General features: G+C 38.5%; 1 protein-coding gene across 1 annotated transcript in view; it reads left to right on the forward strand.

Moving 5' to 3' along the window:
• The first annotated feature begins 11,074 nt into the window (after window positions 1-11,074).
• Window positions 11,075-17,858, forward strand: part of LOC115224389 (harmonin) — a 98,510-nt gene continuing 91,726 nt past the window's right edge. Inside the window, exon 1 of the mRNA XM_029795276.2 lies at window positions 11,075-11,188. Within this exon, the coding sequence (XP_029651136.1) occupies window positions 11,153-11,188 (36 nt within the window). The 5' untranslated portion in view covers window positions 11,075-11,152. The remainder of the gene's footprint in view (window positions 11,189-17,858) is intronic.

Below are 17,858 nucleotides of genomic sequence, written 5' to 3' on the forward strand. Positions count from 1 at the left end.
TGCATGGCACCATTGGCAAGTGTGTCTTCTTCTGTAGCCTCAGGCCAACCAAAAAGCCTTGCGAGTGGATCTGGTAGACGGAAACTGAAAGAAGCCCTTCGTGTATGTGTGTGTGTGTGTGTTTGTGTGCACGTGTTTGTATGTGCATGTGCATCTTTGTGATTGTATTTGTGTGTCCCTACCCAATCACTGCTTGACAACTGGCGTTGGTTTGTTTACATCCCTGTAACTTAACAGTTTGGCAAAAAGGGACTGATAGAATAAGTATCAGATTTTTTTTAAAAAAACGTCCTGGGGTTGATTGATTTGACTAATCAATCATTAACATACTGGGCAAAATGCTTAGTGACATTTTGTTAGTCTTTATGTTCTGAGTTCAAATTCTGCCAAAGTTGACTTTACCTTTCATCCTTTCAGAGTCAATAAAATAAGTACCAGTTAAGCACTGAGATTGACTAACCCCTCCCCCAAAATTGCTGGCGTTGTGTCAAAATTTGAAACCAAAATTTAGCATTCAAAGGTGGCAAGCTGGCAGAATTGTTAGCACACTAGACAAAATTCTTAGCGGCATTTCATCTACCTTTACCTTCTGAGTTCAAATTCTGCCGAGGTCAACTTTGCTTTTCATCTTTTTGATGGTGTCCGAAATTGCTGGCTCTGCATCAAAATTTGAAACCGATATTTAGCATTCAAAGGTGGCAAGCTGGCAGAATTGTTAGCACATAGACAAAATTCTTAGTGGCATTTCATCTACCTTTACCTTCTGAGTTCAAATTCTGCCGAGGTCAACTTTGCTTTTCAGCTTTTTGATGGTGTCCAAAATTGCTGGCTCTGCATCAAAATTTGAAACCGATATTTAGCATTCCTTCAGAAACATAATCGGTCAATCTTTTGTTACATTTATCTCTTACGTTTGGCATTCAAAAATTCATTCAAAAGCAAAATTAGTCAGCTTAGATCATTGACATAATTTCTTCAAATGTTTGGCTTTCAAAATTCTCTCAACCACAGTGCTCTGTAAGTCTGTGTTGAACTTGTATTCAACTTCAAAAATTCTCTAACAAAAAAGAAAATAATAATGATAAATCAGAACAGAATTAGTGCTCTATACCATTATCAAAATTTGTGCTTGGTATTAATAAAACTTCTTTCAAAAACAGAGTCAATCAGTGTGCTTTACACAGTCCATTGCATCTGACCTCTAACAACTGGTTTTCCCATACATAGCATAAGTGACTGAATTTTGAAAAATTTGATTATATTCATCTGGTGACCAGTATAAATTGTAATATAACAAAATCACTCAATTGTACTTCACAAACCGCATCTATTATTCCCCTGCCATTCAATGTGCAATGTCACCGAGTTAGTCTTTTATTTGTTTCTTTTTTTAATATTTTAAAAACATGTCTAGGAACAATGATGTCACCAACAAACATTGGAAATCAGGCTAAGAACTAAGTCAGTAGCTTGTATTGTTGTAGGTTGGTGTATATATATATATATGTGTGTGTGTGTGTGTGTGTATGTATGTATATGTATATGTGTGTATATATATATAAATATATATATATGTATAAATATATGTGTGTGGGTGTATATGTATATATCATCATCATCATCATCATCATCATCATCGTTTAGCGTCCGCTTTCCATGCTGGCATGGGTTGGACGGTTCAACTGGGGTCTGGGAAGCCAGAAGGGTGCGCCAGGCCCAGTCTGATCTGGCAGTGTTTCTACAGCTGGATGCCCTTCCTAATGCCAACCACTCCGCGAGTGTAGTGGGTGCTTTTTATGTGCCACCTGCACAGGTGCCAGATATATATAAATATATAAATGTGTTTAATAAGTGAGTTGGCAAATGTATTTCACTAAGAAATTGATCAACAAGCAAATATAAGTAAATTGACAGGTATAAATCCGATCGTGGCATTGCCAACCTCCCCTGGTACCTGTGCCGGTGGTACATAAAAAGCACCCACTATACTCATGGAGTGGTTGGCATTAGGAAGGGCATCCAGCCGTAGAAACACTGCCAGATCAGACTGGGCCTGGTGCAGCCTCCTGGCTTCCCAGACCCCAGTCGAACCATCCAACCCATGCTAGTATGGAAAACGGACGTTAAACGATGATGATGATGATGATGAATAACAGAAACTCACTGTAAGGTGGGTGCACAGCAGGAGAGACCTTCAGAGGAACAATTTCCATCCGACAAGTGCTTCAGCCCTTACACCTGACACCCCACAGGAGCTGGGCCCACCCAGGTCATACATACATACATGCATGTATTCATGTATGTATGTATAAAGTGTTTGAAGTGATGTACAGATATTGTATATTAAGAAGGGTCAGAATTTTGGATAATTTTTTATTAGCACTTTTCTTCTTTTAACCAAAACAGTTTTATTATCATGAAGAATTTGGTTAAATGAACAAAGACGGTGCTTAATTTCAAACCAGATTTGGCACCCCATCCAGGTGGGAAATACATATGCCATGAAACTGGGAAACTAGCCCTTAAGAGCTTGTATGACACAAGAAGATAAATTTACCTTTTTTTTTTTTAACTAGGATCCATTTGGCCACTGAGGGTCCATATAAGATTCTGAGAGGTCCATGCAACAAAATAGTAAATTGGGGATCCATAATAGTATTTTAAGGGTCCCTGAAAAAAATTTGCTTTAGACACATGCTGTGTCGGTGGCACATAGTGTGTCAGTGGCACATAAAAAACACCATCCGAGCGTGGCCATTCGCCAGCCTCGTCTGGCACCTGTGTCGGTGGCACATAAAATCACCTACTACACTCTCGGAGTGGTTGGCGTTAGGAAGGGCATCCAGCTGTAGAAACACTGCCAGATCTGACTGGCCTAGTGCAGCCTTCTGGCTCCCCAGACCCCAGTTGAACCGTCCAACCCATGCTAGCATGGAAAGCGGACGTTAAACGATGATGATGATGATGATGATGATTTATGTATTGGTTTTTATTGCAAGAAACAACTATGTTTATTTCTCTAACATTTTACATAGTTCATCCTACACAAGTTAGAGGAATTTTTTTTAAAAGCATCTATAAAACTAGGTTTTAAACATCAAATGGCTCTAGGGAGTCCACCAGAACAAAATAGTAATCAAAGGGGTCCTTATATAAAGAAATGGTTGAGAAACCCTGATCTAAATGGACGCCTTTTTTGGAAGTAGGATATGGCTTGGGGCAGATTAGGCTGCTATTTTTAATATTGTGCATTACCATGTAGAGGCTCAGTCATTGACTCAAACCTGTAGCTATTGTTACCATCCTTGACTGAATGGACCATAGTCAAAGACATCCCTACTATGACCATCCCATCATTTTTTCACCAATTAGTCTACCTGGAGACTACATTAGTCAAATATGTCCTCCTCAAAGAAAATATGATGTAGTTTGAGCTAGATTAGGCTGCTATTTCAAGCATGTTAAGAGACCATGATGAAGTTATTTAGCCCTAGGTCAACCCAGGTTAAGAAGAGTTATGATGAACGACATTCCAGATTTTCTTCCTTAATTAGTCTATCCCGTGCTAAATCATTCATTGTACCCTTTTCTAATAAGAAAGAGTAGAGTGTCATTAAGAAATAAGAAAGAGAAAGCAGCGAGCTGGCAGACTCGTTAGCACGCCGGGCGAAAGCTTAGCGGTATTTCGTCTGCCGCTACGTTCTAAGTTCAAATTCCGCCAAGGTCAACTTTGCCATTCATCCTTTCAGGGTTGATTAAATAAGTACCAGTTACGCACTGGGGTCGATGTAATCGACTTAATACCTATGTCTGTCCTTGTTTGTCCCCTCTATGTTTAGCCTCTTGTGGGTAATAAAGAAATAGGTATTTCATCTGCCGCTACGTTCTGAGTTCAAATTCCGCCGAGGTTGAATTTGCCTTTCATCCTTTCGGGGTCGATTAAATAAGTACCAGTTATGCACTGGGGTCGATGTAATCGACTTAATACCTATGTCTGTCTTTGTTTGTCCCCTCTATGTTTAGTCCCTTGTGGGTAATAAAGAAATAGGTATTTCGTCTGCCGTTATGTTCTCAGTTCAAATTCCGCCGAGGTCGACTTTGCCTTTCATCCTTTCGAGGTTGATTAAATAAGTACCAGCAATGCACTGGGGTCGTTACAATCGATTTAATCTGTTTGTCTGTCCTTGTTTGTCCCTTCTGTGTGTAGCTCCTTGTTGGCAGTAAAGAAATAAGAAAGAGTAGAGTGTCATTTGAGGGGAAAAGTGACTGTCACTTTTTTTTTTTTTTTAGTAAGTTGACCTACCACATAAAGGTGACTTGACTGAAAAATTATGTTAACTATGTAAAAAATTCTTTTGGGTATATAAAGCAACAGAGCCTCAGGTGGTGGTGGTGGTGGTGGTAGTGGTGGTAGTGGTGGTCCTTGTCATTGCTATCATAGTCGTAGTAATGGTGGAGATAGTGTTGGTAGTAGTAGTAGTAGTAGTAGCAGCAGCAGCAGCAAATTATTGTTATACTAATATGAATCAATATAGTATTTCACTGTCCGAAGTTGCTAAACTAAACAGGTTCTTTTATCGCATGTGAGTAAAAATTATATAAAACAAAAGGCAAACTACAAAAAAAAATAGGAATCCATACAGGTAAGAAAATCAATAGTAAACACTATCCGAAAGGAAGTAAAGACTCAAAAGAGATATATATGATTTTTTTTGGGGGGGAGGGCACAAGTGTGGCTGTGTGGTTAAGAAACTCACCTTCCTGCCATATGGTTTTGGGTTCACTTCCCACTGTACAGCACCTTGGGCAGGTGTCTTCTACTATAGCCCCAAGGCCAATCAGTGAGTGAATTTGACAGACGGAAAGCCTGCCACACACCCACACACTCACACACACACACACTACGTTCTGAGTTCAAATTCTGCCGAGGTCAACTTTGCCTTTCATCCTTTCAGGGTCGATTAAATAAGTACCAGTTACGCACTGGGGTCGATATAATCAACTTAAACCATTTGTCTGTCCTTGTTTGTCCCCTCTGTGTGTAGTCCCTTCTGGACAGTAAAGAAATAAGAAGCTTTCTTCCCAACCATTTGGGTCCAGGTTCAGTCCCACTGCATGGATCTTAGGCAAGTGTCTTCTACTATAGCCCCACTACTCCTGCTCATCATCAAAGATGCACATATTGTCAGCCATTAAGGGACATGTGTAAATGGTTAAGGTCAAGCAACTAACAAGTAAATCTAAGGTATTAAGCAGAATATTTGTTAAAACGATATTTCTGCTTCAGCAACCCAGAATTATATCTGTCTGAAATGTAATGGAAAATAGGTCAGTTTCAAAACATTGATGTTCATGTGACAAAAGCAAAGTTTGAAGGGAATAGTAGTCATTTCCTTTGAATTCTAGATAGAATCAAATACAAAAGAAAACAATAAAAATTTTGTTGCAATGTCACCAATAACTTGCAGAGTGTACTGGGTGTTTTTCATTTCTTTTCATTGGATCAGCACTTTTGGGGTTGGTTACCTTGCAGTTTTTAAAATGAAAGAGAACCCCCATCAAGCTACTTATCACACAGCAGAGGACAAACAAGGACAGACAAACGGATTAAGTCGATTACATCGACCCCAGTGCATAACTGGTACTTATTTAATTGACCCTGAAAGCATGAAAGGCAAAGTCGACCTCGGCGGAATTTGAACTCAGAACGTAGCGACAGACGAAATACTGCTAAGCATTTCGCCCAGCATTCTAATGATTCTGCCAGCTCGCCGCCTTTGGGCTTCTAGTTTCTGTCTACCAAATCTACTCACAAGACTTTGGTTGGTCTGAGGTTGGGACACTTGCCCAAGCTGACATGCAGTGGGACTGAACACTGAACCATGTAGTTGGGAAGTAAGTTTCTTACCACTTTATTGTTTTGAGAAAATGGTAATGAAGAGAATAACAGGGGGAATAGTGTTGGGGATGGGGTGAGAATAATAGAGGAGACAAAGAAAAGAAGCAACAAGGGTACTGTCAGGGATTAACCTGAAGGAAAAGATTGACAAGGTGATAAATGGCTAACGATTGGGTTGAGTAGGTGGACTCAGTGATGGCGTAGGTCAATCGACCTACATTGCCAACATGGGTTGGACAGATCATCAGAGTCCAAGACAGTTCTTATTGAAGGACCTTTCTCAAGGAATTCTTTTATTCTTTTACTTGTTCAAGTCATTTGACTGCAGCCATGCTGGAGTACTGCCTGAAAGGGTCTTTTAGTTGAAGAAATCAATCCCAGGACTTATTCTTTGTAAGCCCAGTACTTATTTTATTGATCTCTTTTGTTGAACCACCACTAGTATATATTGGGATCACCAATACTTTATTATCTCCCCTTCTTTCTACTTCTGTCAAACCTTTTTTTCCCAACCAGTCACCATACTTAATCACTAAATCCACAAGTTTTTTATTCTCTCTGTTTATTTTCTCTTATTCCTTTCTGATAAAGAGCATAAGCTCGAAACATAAAAGACTTTCTCACTTTTCCAAGTGTCAAACTAATACATCTGCTTGTTGTTCATACAACTGTCTCTGTTTTCTGTTTTCCTGTAAATTTCAACATATATGTGTGTGGGTGGATGGATGGATGGGTGGATGGATAGAATGATTGATTGATAGATAGATAGATAGAAGACGGACAGACAGACAGATAGATAGATAGATAAATAGACAGACAAACACACACACACACACACACACACATTTATGTATATGTGTGTGTGCTGTTAAAAATGTATATTAACAAACACAAAAGTAGAAAAACAAATAAAAGCAGTAAGAAACCATCAACAAAAGATAGGTTACTCACACCTGTGGCTATATATTGGGTTAAGTTGGGATTTTAAGAGCTAAGACTTATCTCGTATATATCTTAAATTGACTTCTTTGAATGAATTCAAATGAAACCACACCCATCAAGTGATATTTTACTAAGCAAAAGAACATGATGGTGGTAGTGGTGGTGATGGCAACATTGACAATGATGGTGGTGGTGGTGGTGGTGGTGGTGGTGGTGGTGATGATAAGAGAGGGTATGTTGGTGATGGTAAAAAGTAAAAAAAAAATAGACAGAATAGATGTAGGCGTAGCTCTATGGTAAGAAACTTACTTCCCAACTACATGGTTCAGTGTTCAGTCCCACTGCATGGCACCTTGGGCAAGTGTCCCAACCTCAGACCAACCAAAGCCTTGTGAGTAGATTTGGTAGACAGAAACTAGAAGCCCAAAGGCGACGAGCTGGCAGAATCGTTAGCACACTGGGCGAAATGCTTAGCAGTATTTCGTCTGTCGCTACGTTCTGAGTTCAAATTCCGCCAAGGTCGACTTTGCCTTTCATCCTTTCAGGGTCGATTAAATAAGTACCAGTTACGCACTGGGGTTGATATGATCAATTTAATCCGTTTGTCTGTCCTTGTTTGTCCTCTGCTGTGTGATAAGTAGCTTGCTTACTAATGCTCCAGGTTCAGTTCCACTGCGAGGCACCTTGGGCAACTATAGCCTCGGACTGACCAAAGCCTTATGAGTGGATCCATCGTATATATATATATATATATATATATATATATTTAGAAACAGCAGCCAAATCTCCTTTGAATCACATCCAGCTGTCCTGTAAGTAAGTGAACATATGCCTGGATGGGTATATTATGTAAGTTGGTCGTGGCTGGAATGGCTTTTAATTTGTAGTAACAAGGTTGGGGCTAAAGAGCCACACCATAGCCAACCACCATCGTCCACCCACATCTGCACCCACACCTGTACCACAGGTAGATAAATCACCTCCAAGGTAAACTATAACAACTACCACCACCACTACTATTATTTCCACTGCCACCACTACTACTACTACTACTACTACTACTACTACCACCACCACTACACCTACCAACACTATTACTACTACTACTACCATCACAACCACCACTACTACTACTACCACCACCATCACTACACCTACCACCACCACCACTACTCCTACTACTATTCCACCACCACTACTACTACCATCACAACGACCACCACTTCTACTACTATTCCACCACTACTACTACTACTACTACCATCACGACGACCACCACCACCACTACCGCCACTACAGCCACCACCACTACCGACTGAGCTGACAGGCAGTGCAGAGGGTAATATTTTCACAACTGGTTTCCACCAGTTCATTAGTTACATGTGACTGAGCAAGGTTGTGATGAACAGAACAGTGAGCTGGAGCTTGTTGTTGTTGACGATGATGATGATGATGCTGTTATTGTTGTTGCTATTGTTTTCACTGTTGTTGACGTTGCTATTGTTTTTTGATGCTATTGACATTATTGTTGCTATTGTTGTTGATGTCATTTTTGTTGTTCATATTTTTGCTCCTGTTTTTGTTGACATTGTTGTTGCTGTTGTTGTTGCTGTTGCTGCTGCTGTTGCTGTTGAGTGAAGCGGTCTTCGTCCCAGTAGTGGGAGAAGTCCGAAACGTGGTCCTTTTGCTATTCGTAAGACCCGCAGAAGAGAAAGCAGGTCAACCCCCCGACACCAGGAGCATCGACGGATGGATGAATGCGCATCCAGGCTCAGCGGTTGCATAGGAAGTCGGGGACAGGAAATAGGAAGAAAGAGTGAGAGAAAGTTGGGGCGAAAGAGTACAACAGGGGTCGCCACCACCCCCTGCCGGAGCCTCGTGGAGCTTTAGGTGTTTTCGCTCAATAAACACACAACGCCCGGTCTGGGAATTGAAACCGCGATCCTCCGACCGTGAGTCCGCTGCCCTAACCATTGGGCCATTAAGCCTACACTGCTGTTGCTGCTACTGTTGTTGGTGGTGTTTAGCTGCCCACTTTTACACTGTTGATAAAGCTGGAGCATCAGCCCCTAAAGTAAGCATCCATGTTAGCATGAATATCCTAAGGAGCTAAACCCTTTTTCTGCAGATACTTGGTAACGCCATGATGCAAAATTTTGTCCATTTTCAGGAGAAGTCACTACTAGTTACTTTTGGAATCTTCTTTGAACGGTCAGAAGTCAGTTTAGCTGGAAAGAAACAAAGCAGTTATTCATAAGAAGAGTTGGAATTCCTGCAAGATTTCACAGCTCTAGCATCACTCCTTCAAAGTCAGCCTTTCAACTTTTCAGCTCATATCAAGTGACTACACAGGAGCTCCTACGTTGGTTCAACTAACGACCAGCCACAGCTACTTTTACGGAGTGGTGAAATATCAAGTTTAACCCTTTTGTTACCGTATTTATTTTTAGATGCTCTGTGTTTCTTTCAATTACTTTAAATATAACAAAGAATTTAGTAAAATAACATAGTTATCATTCAGCTAGTGTTAGGGAACATAAATTGTGACTAAGGTTTGGTGGAAGATTTTAATTCAAAACTTATGAAAACAAGACATTTGTACTACAGAGCCAGAGGCAGTGTCAGCCAGGTTGGTATCGTAAAGGTTAAATATAACAAAGAATTTAGTAAAATAACTTAGTTATCATTAAGCTAGTGTTAGGAACATAAATTGTGACTAAGGTTTGGTGGAAGATTTTTAATTCAAAACTTATGAAAACAAGACATTTGTACTACAGAGCCAGAGGCAGTGTCAGCCAGGTTGGTATCGTAAAGGTTAAATATAACAAAGAATTTAGTAAAATAACTTAGTTATCATTAAGCTAGTGTTAGGAACATAAATTGTGACTAAGGTTTGGTGGAAGATTTTTAATTCAAAACTTATGAAAACAAGACATTTGTACTACAGAGCCAGAGCAGTGTCAGCCAGGTTGGTATCGTAAAGGTTAATATAACAAAGAATTTAGTAAAATAACTTAGTTATCATTAAGCTAGTGTTAGGAACATAAATTGTGACTAAGGTTTGGTGGAAGATTTTTAATTCAAAACTTATGAAAACAAGACATTTGTACTACAGAGCCAGAGGCAGTGTCAGCCAGGTTGGTATCGTAAAGGTTAAATATAACAAAGAATTTAGTAAAATAACTTAGTTATCATTAAGCTAGTGTTAGGAACATAAATTGTGACTAAGGTTTGGTGGAAGATTTTTAATTCAAAACTTATGAAAACAAGACATTTGTACTACAGAGCCAGAGGCAGTGTCAGCCAGGTTGGTATCGTAAAGGTTAATATAACAAAGAATTTAGTAAAATAACTTAGTTATCATTAAGCTAGTGTTAGGAACATAAATTGTGACTAAGGTTTGGTGGAAGATTTTAATTCAAAACTTATGAAAACAAGACATTTGTACTACAGAGCCAGAGGCAGTGTCAGCCAGGTTGGTATCGAAAAGGTTAAATATAACAAAGAATTTAGTAAAATAACTTAGTTATCATTAAGCTAGTGTTAGGAACATAAATTGTGACTAAGGTGTGATAGAAGATTTTAATTCAAAACTTATGAAAACAAGACATTTGTACTACAGAGCCAGAGGCAGTGTCAGCCAGGTTGGTATCGAAAAGGTTAAATGTAACAAAGAATTTAGTAAAATAACTTAGTTATCATTAAGCTAGTGTTAGGAACATAAATTGTGACTAAGGTTTGGTGGAAGATTTTTAATTCAAAACTTATGAAAACAAGATATTTTGTACTACAGAGCCAGAGCCGGTTTCAGCCAGGCTGGTAACGAAAGGGTTAAACAGTATCTGATAATAAAGCTTACCTTTTTTCTCTTTGTAAATGAAATGTAAGAGAGAGAGAGAGGCATACATATATATATATATATATACATACATATATACATACACACAAACCTACATACACACATATATATATACACATACATATATACATACATACATTAACACATATATATATATTACGGAAAAGAAGACCACAAAATGATGATATTGCCTCGCCACAAAGCAACTATTTAATTTCAGCTTAACAGCAACAAAGTCATCCCCCCGCCCAGCCACTCATCACCGATAACCTCACACCCCACCACACGTTTTACCTCAGTTTGTTGCATTTACAAAGATTATTACTAATTAATTATTTTCTTCTTTTTCTTTTTTTTTTCTCCCGTATATACGACAGGCATGAGTTGATTAATTTTTTGAGCCACAAGTGCCAGAAGGAGAGCGCTGAAATCGGGGACACATCTTGGTGGCCATGGAGAGACGCGTAGCAAGAAGCTTCATTCAAAGGGTACGTAGAATCATATCAAACTAACACACCTCGATATTCATGACTTGTGGAGTATGTGAAGCATATATACTTTTACTAGGCATAATTGTATATGGTGTAAAATATGTAAATATATGCATCTATATTATTATTTATTAATTCAAAACAAATAGACTGTTTTGAATTAATAAATAATTATTGATGTAAGTCAATTGTTATTATCGATATTTCTCCATTTTCTGGCATATATATCTATATATCTATATCTATCTATCTATCTATCTATCTATCTATCTATCTATCTATCTATCTATCTATATATATATATATATATATTATATATATATATATATATATATATATATATATATCCCCTACTGTCCCTCTAGCTTCTAACGTCTGACCTCTGCCTGAAGTCAGAATGCCATGATAGATTGTTAGCTCCTACACGCATTTTTTTCTCTCCTTGTTTTTTTTCTGTGTATCTTTCTGTCGAAGAGCATAGGCTCGAAACGTAAAAGACTTGTTCTATTTCTATTCCTGAGCGCCATACTAATACATTTGTTTGTTTGTACTCCATCTGCCTTTGTCTTTTGTTTATTTTTGTAAACCTTCCCGTTATATATATATATGTATATCATCATCATCATCATCATCGTTTAACGTCCGCTTTCCATGCTAGCATGGGTTGGACGATTTTGACTGAGGGCTGGCGAGCCAGATGGCTGCACCAGGCTCCAATCTTGATCTGGCAGAGTTCCAGATCAAGATTGGAGCCTGGTGCAGCCATCTGGCTTGCCAGCCCTCAGTCAAAATCGTCCAATCCATGCTAAGATTTTTCTATATGGTAGACCACTGTTTTAAATTGATATTAATCAAATTAATATTCAATTTATCACCCTTATGATTTTAAATTTATACCTTTGCCCATATAATACAGTAAATGAATTGATTGCATCGCAATCCTTAACATTTATGTATTAACTTTGTTGGGTACTTCACTAGCAGTATATTGGATATATGTTATCCCATGGAGGGTTGCATTTACAACCCCTATCTCAATTTGTATATATATATATATATATAAAGGTAACTCGTGAAGAATACCGTTGTTTTCAGTTATATTATTCAATTTTCTTAAAAGTATGGAAATCTTTTTAAAATCCTTCTTTGTCAGAATTTTCTTCAAATTTTCTACACTGATGTAGTTTTGTATGCTGATGTCAGCAATGGAGGCTTCTGATTAGCTAAAATTCCATAACTTTAAATACCTGTAACTTTTTGAATTATTGATTTCTTGAGAAAATGAACCAGCATTTTCGTAATCAACAGTATGTCAAACTTCTGCCCGTCTCCCCCACCCCAAACCAGCCTTAAACGTTTTTTTTAAAACACAAACCCTCATTTTGGGCTATGAGGAATATAAATCTGCAAAAAAATTGGCAAAAATCGACATTTCTAAATTACCCCACACACACATACACCCTTTCCTTCATTTAAAAATTTTTTCTCTTTTTTTTTTTTTCAAAATATGCGGAAAAATACGGAGATTATGATTCTGAAAAAAAATTCCAAAAATCTTTATAAATTTTTTTTTTTAAGAATTTTTTTTTTTTTTTTTTTCTAAATATGTGGAAAAATACGGACATCATGATTCGGACAAAAATTTCAAAACATTTCTGTACTCACGGGTACGGTTTTAGGGTTAGAGTTAGGGTTAGGGTTTTAGGATTAGGGTTAGTGATGGGAAAAAAAAGTCAAAATTGAAGAAGTTGGGGGAGGGGAAAGAGGGGAGAAATTTTCCCAATGCCGATTTTTGGCAGTTTTCCGGAACCTCCGTATCCGAAAACGGAGATTTTTGGCAAAAATGATTACAAAAACAAACAAATTTAGGAGAAAATGGGGGGGGGTGAAGCCTTTTTTTTTTTTTTTTTTTTTTTGAGATTCTGACGGTATAAAGGATTCTTAAAAAAAAGTCCCCCCGATGAATTACTTTGAGAAGGATTTGGTTATTTGTCGAGCGACCAAATCCTTGTTTCCTTGCAGTGGAAATAAATAGTCTGTATCGCATTATTTTTCTTTAATAGGGGAGAGAACTCTGAGAGGAATTTCGTAAAACGGTGTCCAGAAATTTATGGCTAAATCACTAGAAATCATTATTCCTGCTTTTAGAGGTTGTGTACGTGGATTTAGGGACCAGTGTTTCGTAGCCCCTGTTTCATACGTCGTCTATAAACCTCAGTTGTTGATCTTAAATTGTCTCAGAAGCCATTTATGACTCAGTGTTATACAACCGCTATAAGAGTTGATAATCTGTTATACTCTTTTATTCTTTTACTTGTTTCAGTCATTTGACTGCGGCCATGCTGCAGCAGTACCCTAAGTCGACCAAATCGACCCTAAGACTTATTCTTTGTAAGCCTAGAACTTACTCTATCGGTCTCTCTTGCCGAACCGCTAGGTTTAGGGATATGTAAACACACCAGCATCGGTTGTCAAACGATGGTGGGGACAAATACAGACACACAAATACATATATATATATATAATATATATATATATATATAATATATATATATATATATAAATGACTCTTTTACTTGTTTCAGTCATTTGACTGCGGCCATGCTGGAGCACCGCCTTTAATCGAGCAAATCGACCCCAGGACTTATTCTTTGGGAGCCTAGTACTTATTCTATCGATACCTTTTGCCGAACCTCTAAGTTACGGGGACGTAAACACACCACCATCGGTTGTCAAGTAATGTCGGGGGGACAAACACGGACACACAAATACATGCATGCATACATACATACATACATACATACATACATAATACATACATACATACATACATCATACATACATACATACATGCATACATGCATACATGCATACATACTACATACATACATACATACATACATACACACACACACACACACACACACACACACACGACGGGCTTCTTTCAGTTTCCGTCTACCAAATCCACTCACAAGGCTTTGGTCTGCCCGAGGCTATAGTAGAAGAGACTTACCCAACGTGCCACGCACTGGGACTGAACCCGAAGCCATGTGGTTGGGTGGTAAGCTTCTTACCACACAGCCATGCCTGAACCTATCGTGCATATTTCTTTTATTAAATGTCCAACATACATCATGTCTGAATAAATAACAGAATAACATAGCCCCAGATAACTGACACTCCGTCGGTTGCAGCGACGAAGGCTCCGGTTCATCCGATGTACAGAACAGCCGGCTAGTGAAATTAACGTGCAATTGGTTGAGCACTTCGTAGACACTTGTACCCTTAAGATAGTTCTCAAGGACACTCGGCGTGACAAGACTGAATCTTTGAATTACTGGTACTCATTTTTGCCAGATAAGTGGACTGGGGCAACGTGGGATAAAGTGTCTTGCTCAAGGATACAACGCACCGCCGTATATCGAACTTACGACCTTATGACCATGAGCCGAGTACCCTAACCACTAAACCACGTGCCTTCGCCAGACCCCAGATACACTGTGCCTGAATAAAAAGACAGAATACATTAGATCATGTAGTCCCAGATAAACTGTGTCTGAAAAACTAAAAAGAAACAAAAGCACATTAGATAATGTCCTTCTGGGATCTTTTCCTTTTGAACGGCAGATGTCAACACAATTTCTAGTTAACTAAACACCTTTAAACTTCGTATACTGGTAGAATGTGTTTATAAAACATCATTTTCTCTTGGTTTTATTGAGAAAATTCTATAGTTTGTAAGATATTTCGTCTGAAAATCCGAGCATTTCGGCAATTTTAACCTATCGACTACCTCATTTGCTGCATCTAAAACTGAGACAACATCCTGTAACTAACCCTAAACCTCCCCACTAACACTAGTTTTTTTTTTATTAATTGTTAAATTAATTTAATTCCATTGGTTTAGTTTTTTTTACACGCGTAACAATTAAATTAATTTAACAATTAATAAAAAAAAAACTAGTGTTAGTGGGGAGGTTTAGGGTTAGTTACAGGATGTTGTCTCAGTTTTAGACGCAGCAAATGATTTGAGCTCAAAAGAGAGCATAGGATTGGTTAAAATTCGAAAAATTAAACTACGTTAAACAAACAAATTACAATTTTCTCAAGAAAGCCAAGAGAAAAATATGTTTTATTTTGACACATTCTACCAGTATACGAAGTTTTAAAGTGTTTAGTTAACTAGAAATTGTCTACCGTTCAAAAGGAAAAGATCCTAGTTCTGTATACACTGTGCCTGAATAAAAGACAGAACACATTAGATAATGTAGTCCCAGATGAACTGTGTCTGAAAAACAAAAACCTTAACCCAACACATTAGATAATGTAGTTCTATATACACTGTGCCTGAATAAAAGACAGAACACATTAGAAAATATAGTCCTAGATATACTATGTTTGAAAATAAGATGTGGTGGTTACAGCTGGAATATTTCTGATTGATTTTTCTGCTGACTCAAGGCTGGCTTGAGGACAACAATTGCTTGTTCTGACTTTCGATAATTCTCTTTTCATGAGATAAAAATCGTCATCTGTACCGTGTGCGGCGACATCTGGAACGAATGTCTGAATGCTTACTCTTGATACATACGTCTCCGCGGGTTGAGACGCAAAATGTATTTTATTTTATTTATTTATTTATGGGGCACCGCCTTGAAGAATTTTTCAGTCGAATGAATCGACCCAAGTAGTTTTATTTTGAAACCCTGGTACTTATTCCATCGGAAACTTTTGCCGAACCGCTAAGTTGCGGGGATATAAACACACCAACATCGGTTGTTATCAAGCGATAGTGTGAGTCGAACACAGACTCAAAGACACACACACACACATACTACGATGAGCTTTGTTCAGTTTCTAGCAGAAGACATTGGCCCCAGGTGCAACGCAGTGGGACTGAACCCGGAAGCTTCTTCCCACACAACCACGCTTGCTCGTCAGAGGCGAAAAACTAGTGTTTTATGACGACAGTGTGTTCAACACACCGACTCATTGAACATACTCTCGCCAAAAAAGAGAGAAGTTTTTCCCCCTTGATGTTTATTACAGCGCTCAGCATATTCCACGTCTGAACCGGCCGAGATGTATTAAGAATAAATATGTAAACATTCGTTCATTTCACAGTGTTTATATTCTAGAAGCAAAGAAACCCATATTTCTACGTCTCCTACGAACTGCAACTATAGGTGAGGAAAGACCTAAACACAATTTAATCGTCAAACGAATTCAATGGCCTAGTTTTCGATTGCATGAAAACCACTAACAATGCTCATTAATAATAAACGATGTAAGGGAGGTAACTCGGGAATTTAAACCATCAATGGAGCTTTTACGTAGTCACACGACATGCTAGAAATAGCTGTGAAACCTCTCTCAAACTACTCCCTACTGTTTTTTAGAGGAAAAAAGGGTATATGGGATAATAGTGCCTAAGATAAACTATATTTAAAAGGATGAGGTGGCCACGGCTGGAATGTTTTGATCATAGGGTTACCAAGTATACTACCTTGTGATCTACCTTCAGTTTTGCTGCTAATTCTTTGGTGTTTGGATTAATTAATACACCTGTAAGCCTGGTTTCTAGACTTGCTGGAGTTTGTTGTATTATTTGATAAAAGCCTTTTACATGTCCAGAGACGTGCAACCAAACGCATACCCTCCATCAGACACCTACCATATTCTGAGCGCCTTGTTTCCCTGGGCATGGATTCACTGAAGCTCCGGCGTCTGGCAACGGACTTGGTAAACACCCACAAAGTTATCAACCACCTCACCAACAACAACACTGAACACCTTTTTGATCTCCATGTGTCTAACACACGTGGACATGCCTACAAAGTCAGAAAACAACACAGCTCCCATGACTTTCGGAAACATTTTTTCACGCTCAGAGTTGCTGAAGCATGGAATAAACTGCCTGCGTCAGTTGTTGACTGCCATGACACTGCATCCTTTAAGGCCCTCATGCTTTCCGAAATCCGCCGAAACTACACCTGATTATATATACACTTTAGATGAGTTGTAGTGCACCTGAGCACTGTACACAATTATTATTATTATTATTATTATTATTATTATTATTTTATTATTATAATACCTGTGCTGTAAAAATTCTTCGTTTTATGAAAGGAAACATGCAACCTCTCTGATACAGATTTTCTTCATTTTTTCTTTTTGTTTTCTTTCACTTCTTTCAGTCATTTAAATTATGGCCATGCTGGGGCATCACATTGAAGAATTTTAGTTGAATGCATCGATCCTAGTACATATTTCTTATTAGCCTGGTACTTATTCTATCAGTTTCTTTTGTTGTACCACAAAGTTAAGGGGAAGGGGGTGAAGAAGCCAACACCAATTGCCGTGGAGGCACAATGGCCCAGTGGTTAGGGCAGTGGACTTACGGTCGTAAGAACGTGGTTTCAGTTCCCAGACTGGGCATTGTGAGTGTTGAGCAAAAATACCTAAGCCCCACGAGGCTCCAGTGGGGGAGGGTGGTGAACCCCGCTGTGCTCTTTCACCACAACTTACTCTCACTCTTTCTTCCTACTTCTGCCACAAAGCAGAGGAACCATGGTGTAACCCACTATGGTGTGGTAAACTTTCAGACCCAGGATGGTTCAACTCTCCACCCGTTAAAAGCCACCATTTACGGAATGCGGATAAC

Source organism: Octopus sinensis, linkage group LG25 (assembly GCF_006345805.1).
Source record: "Octopus sinensis linkage group LG25, ASM634580v1, whole genome shotgun sequence".
Classification (NCBI taxonomy): domain Eukaryota; kingdom Metazoa; phylum Mollusca; class Cephalopoda; order Octopoda; family Octopodidae; genus Octopus; species Octopus sinensis.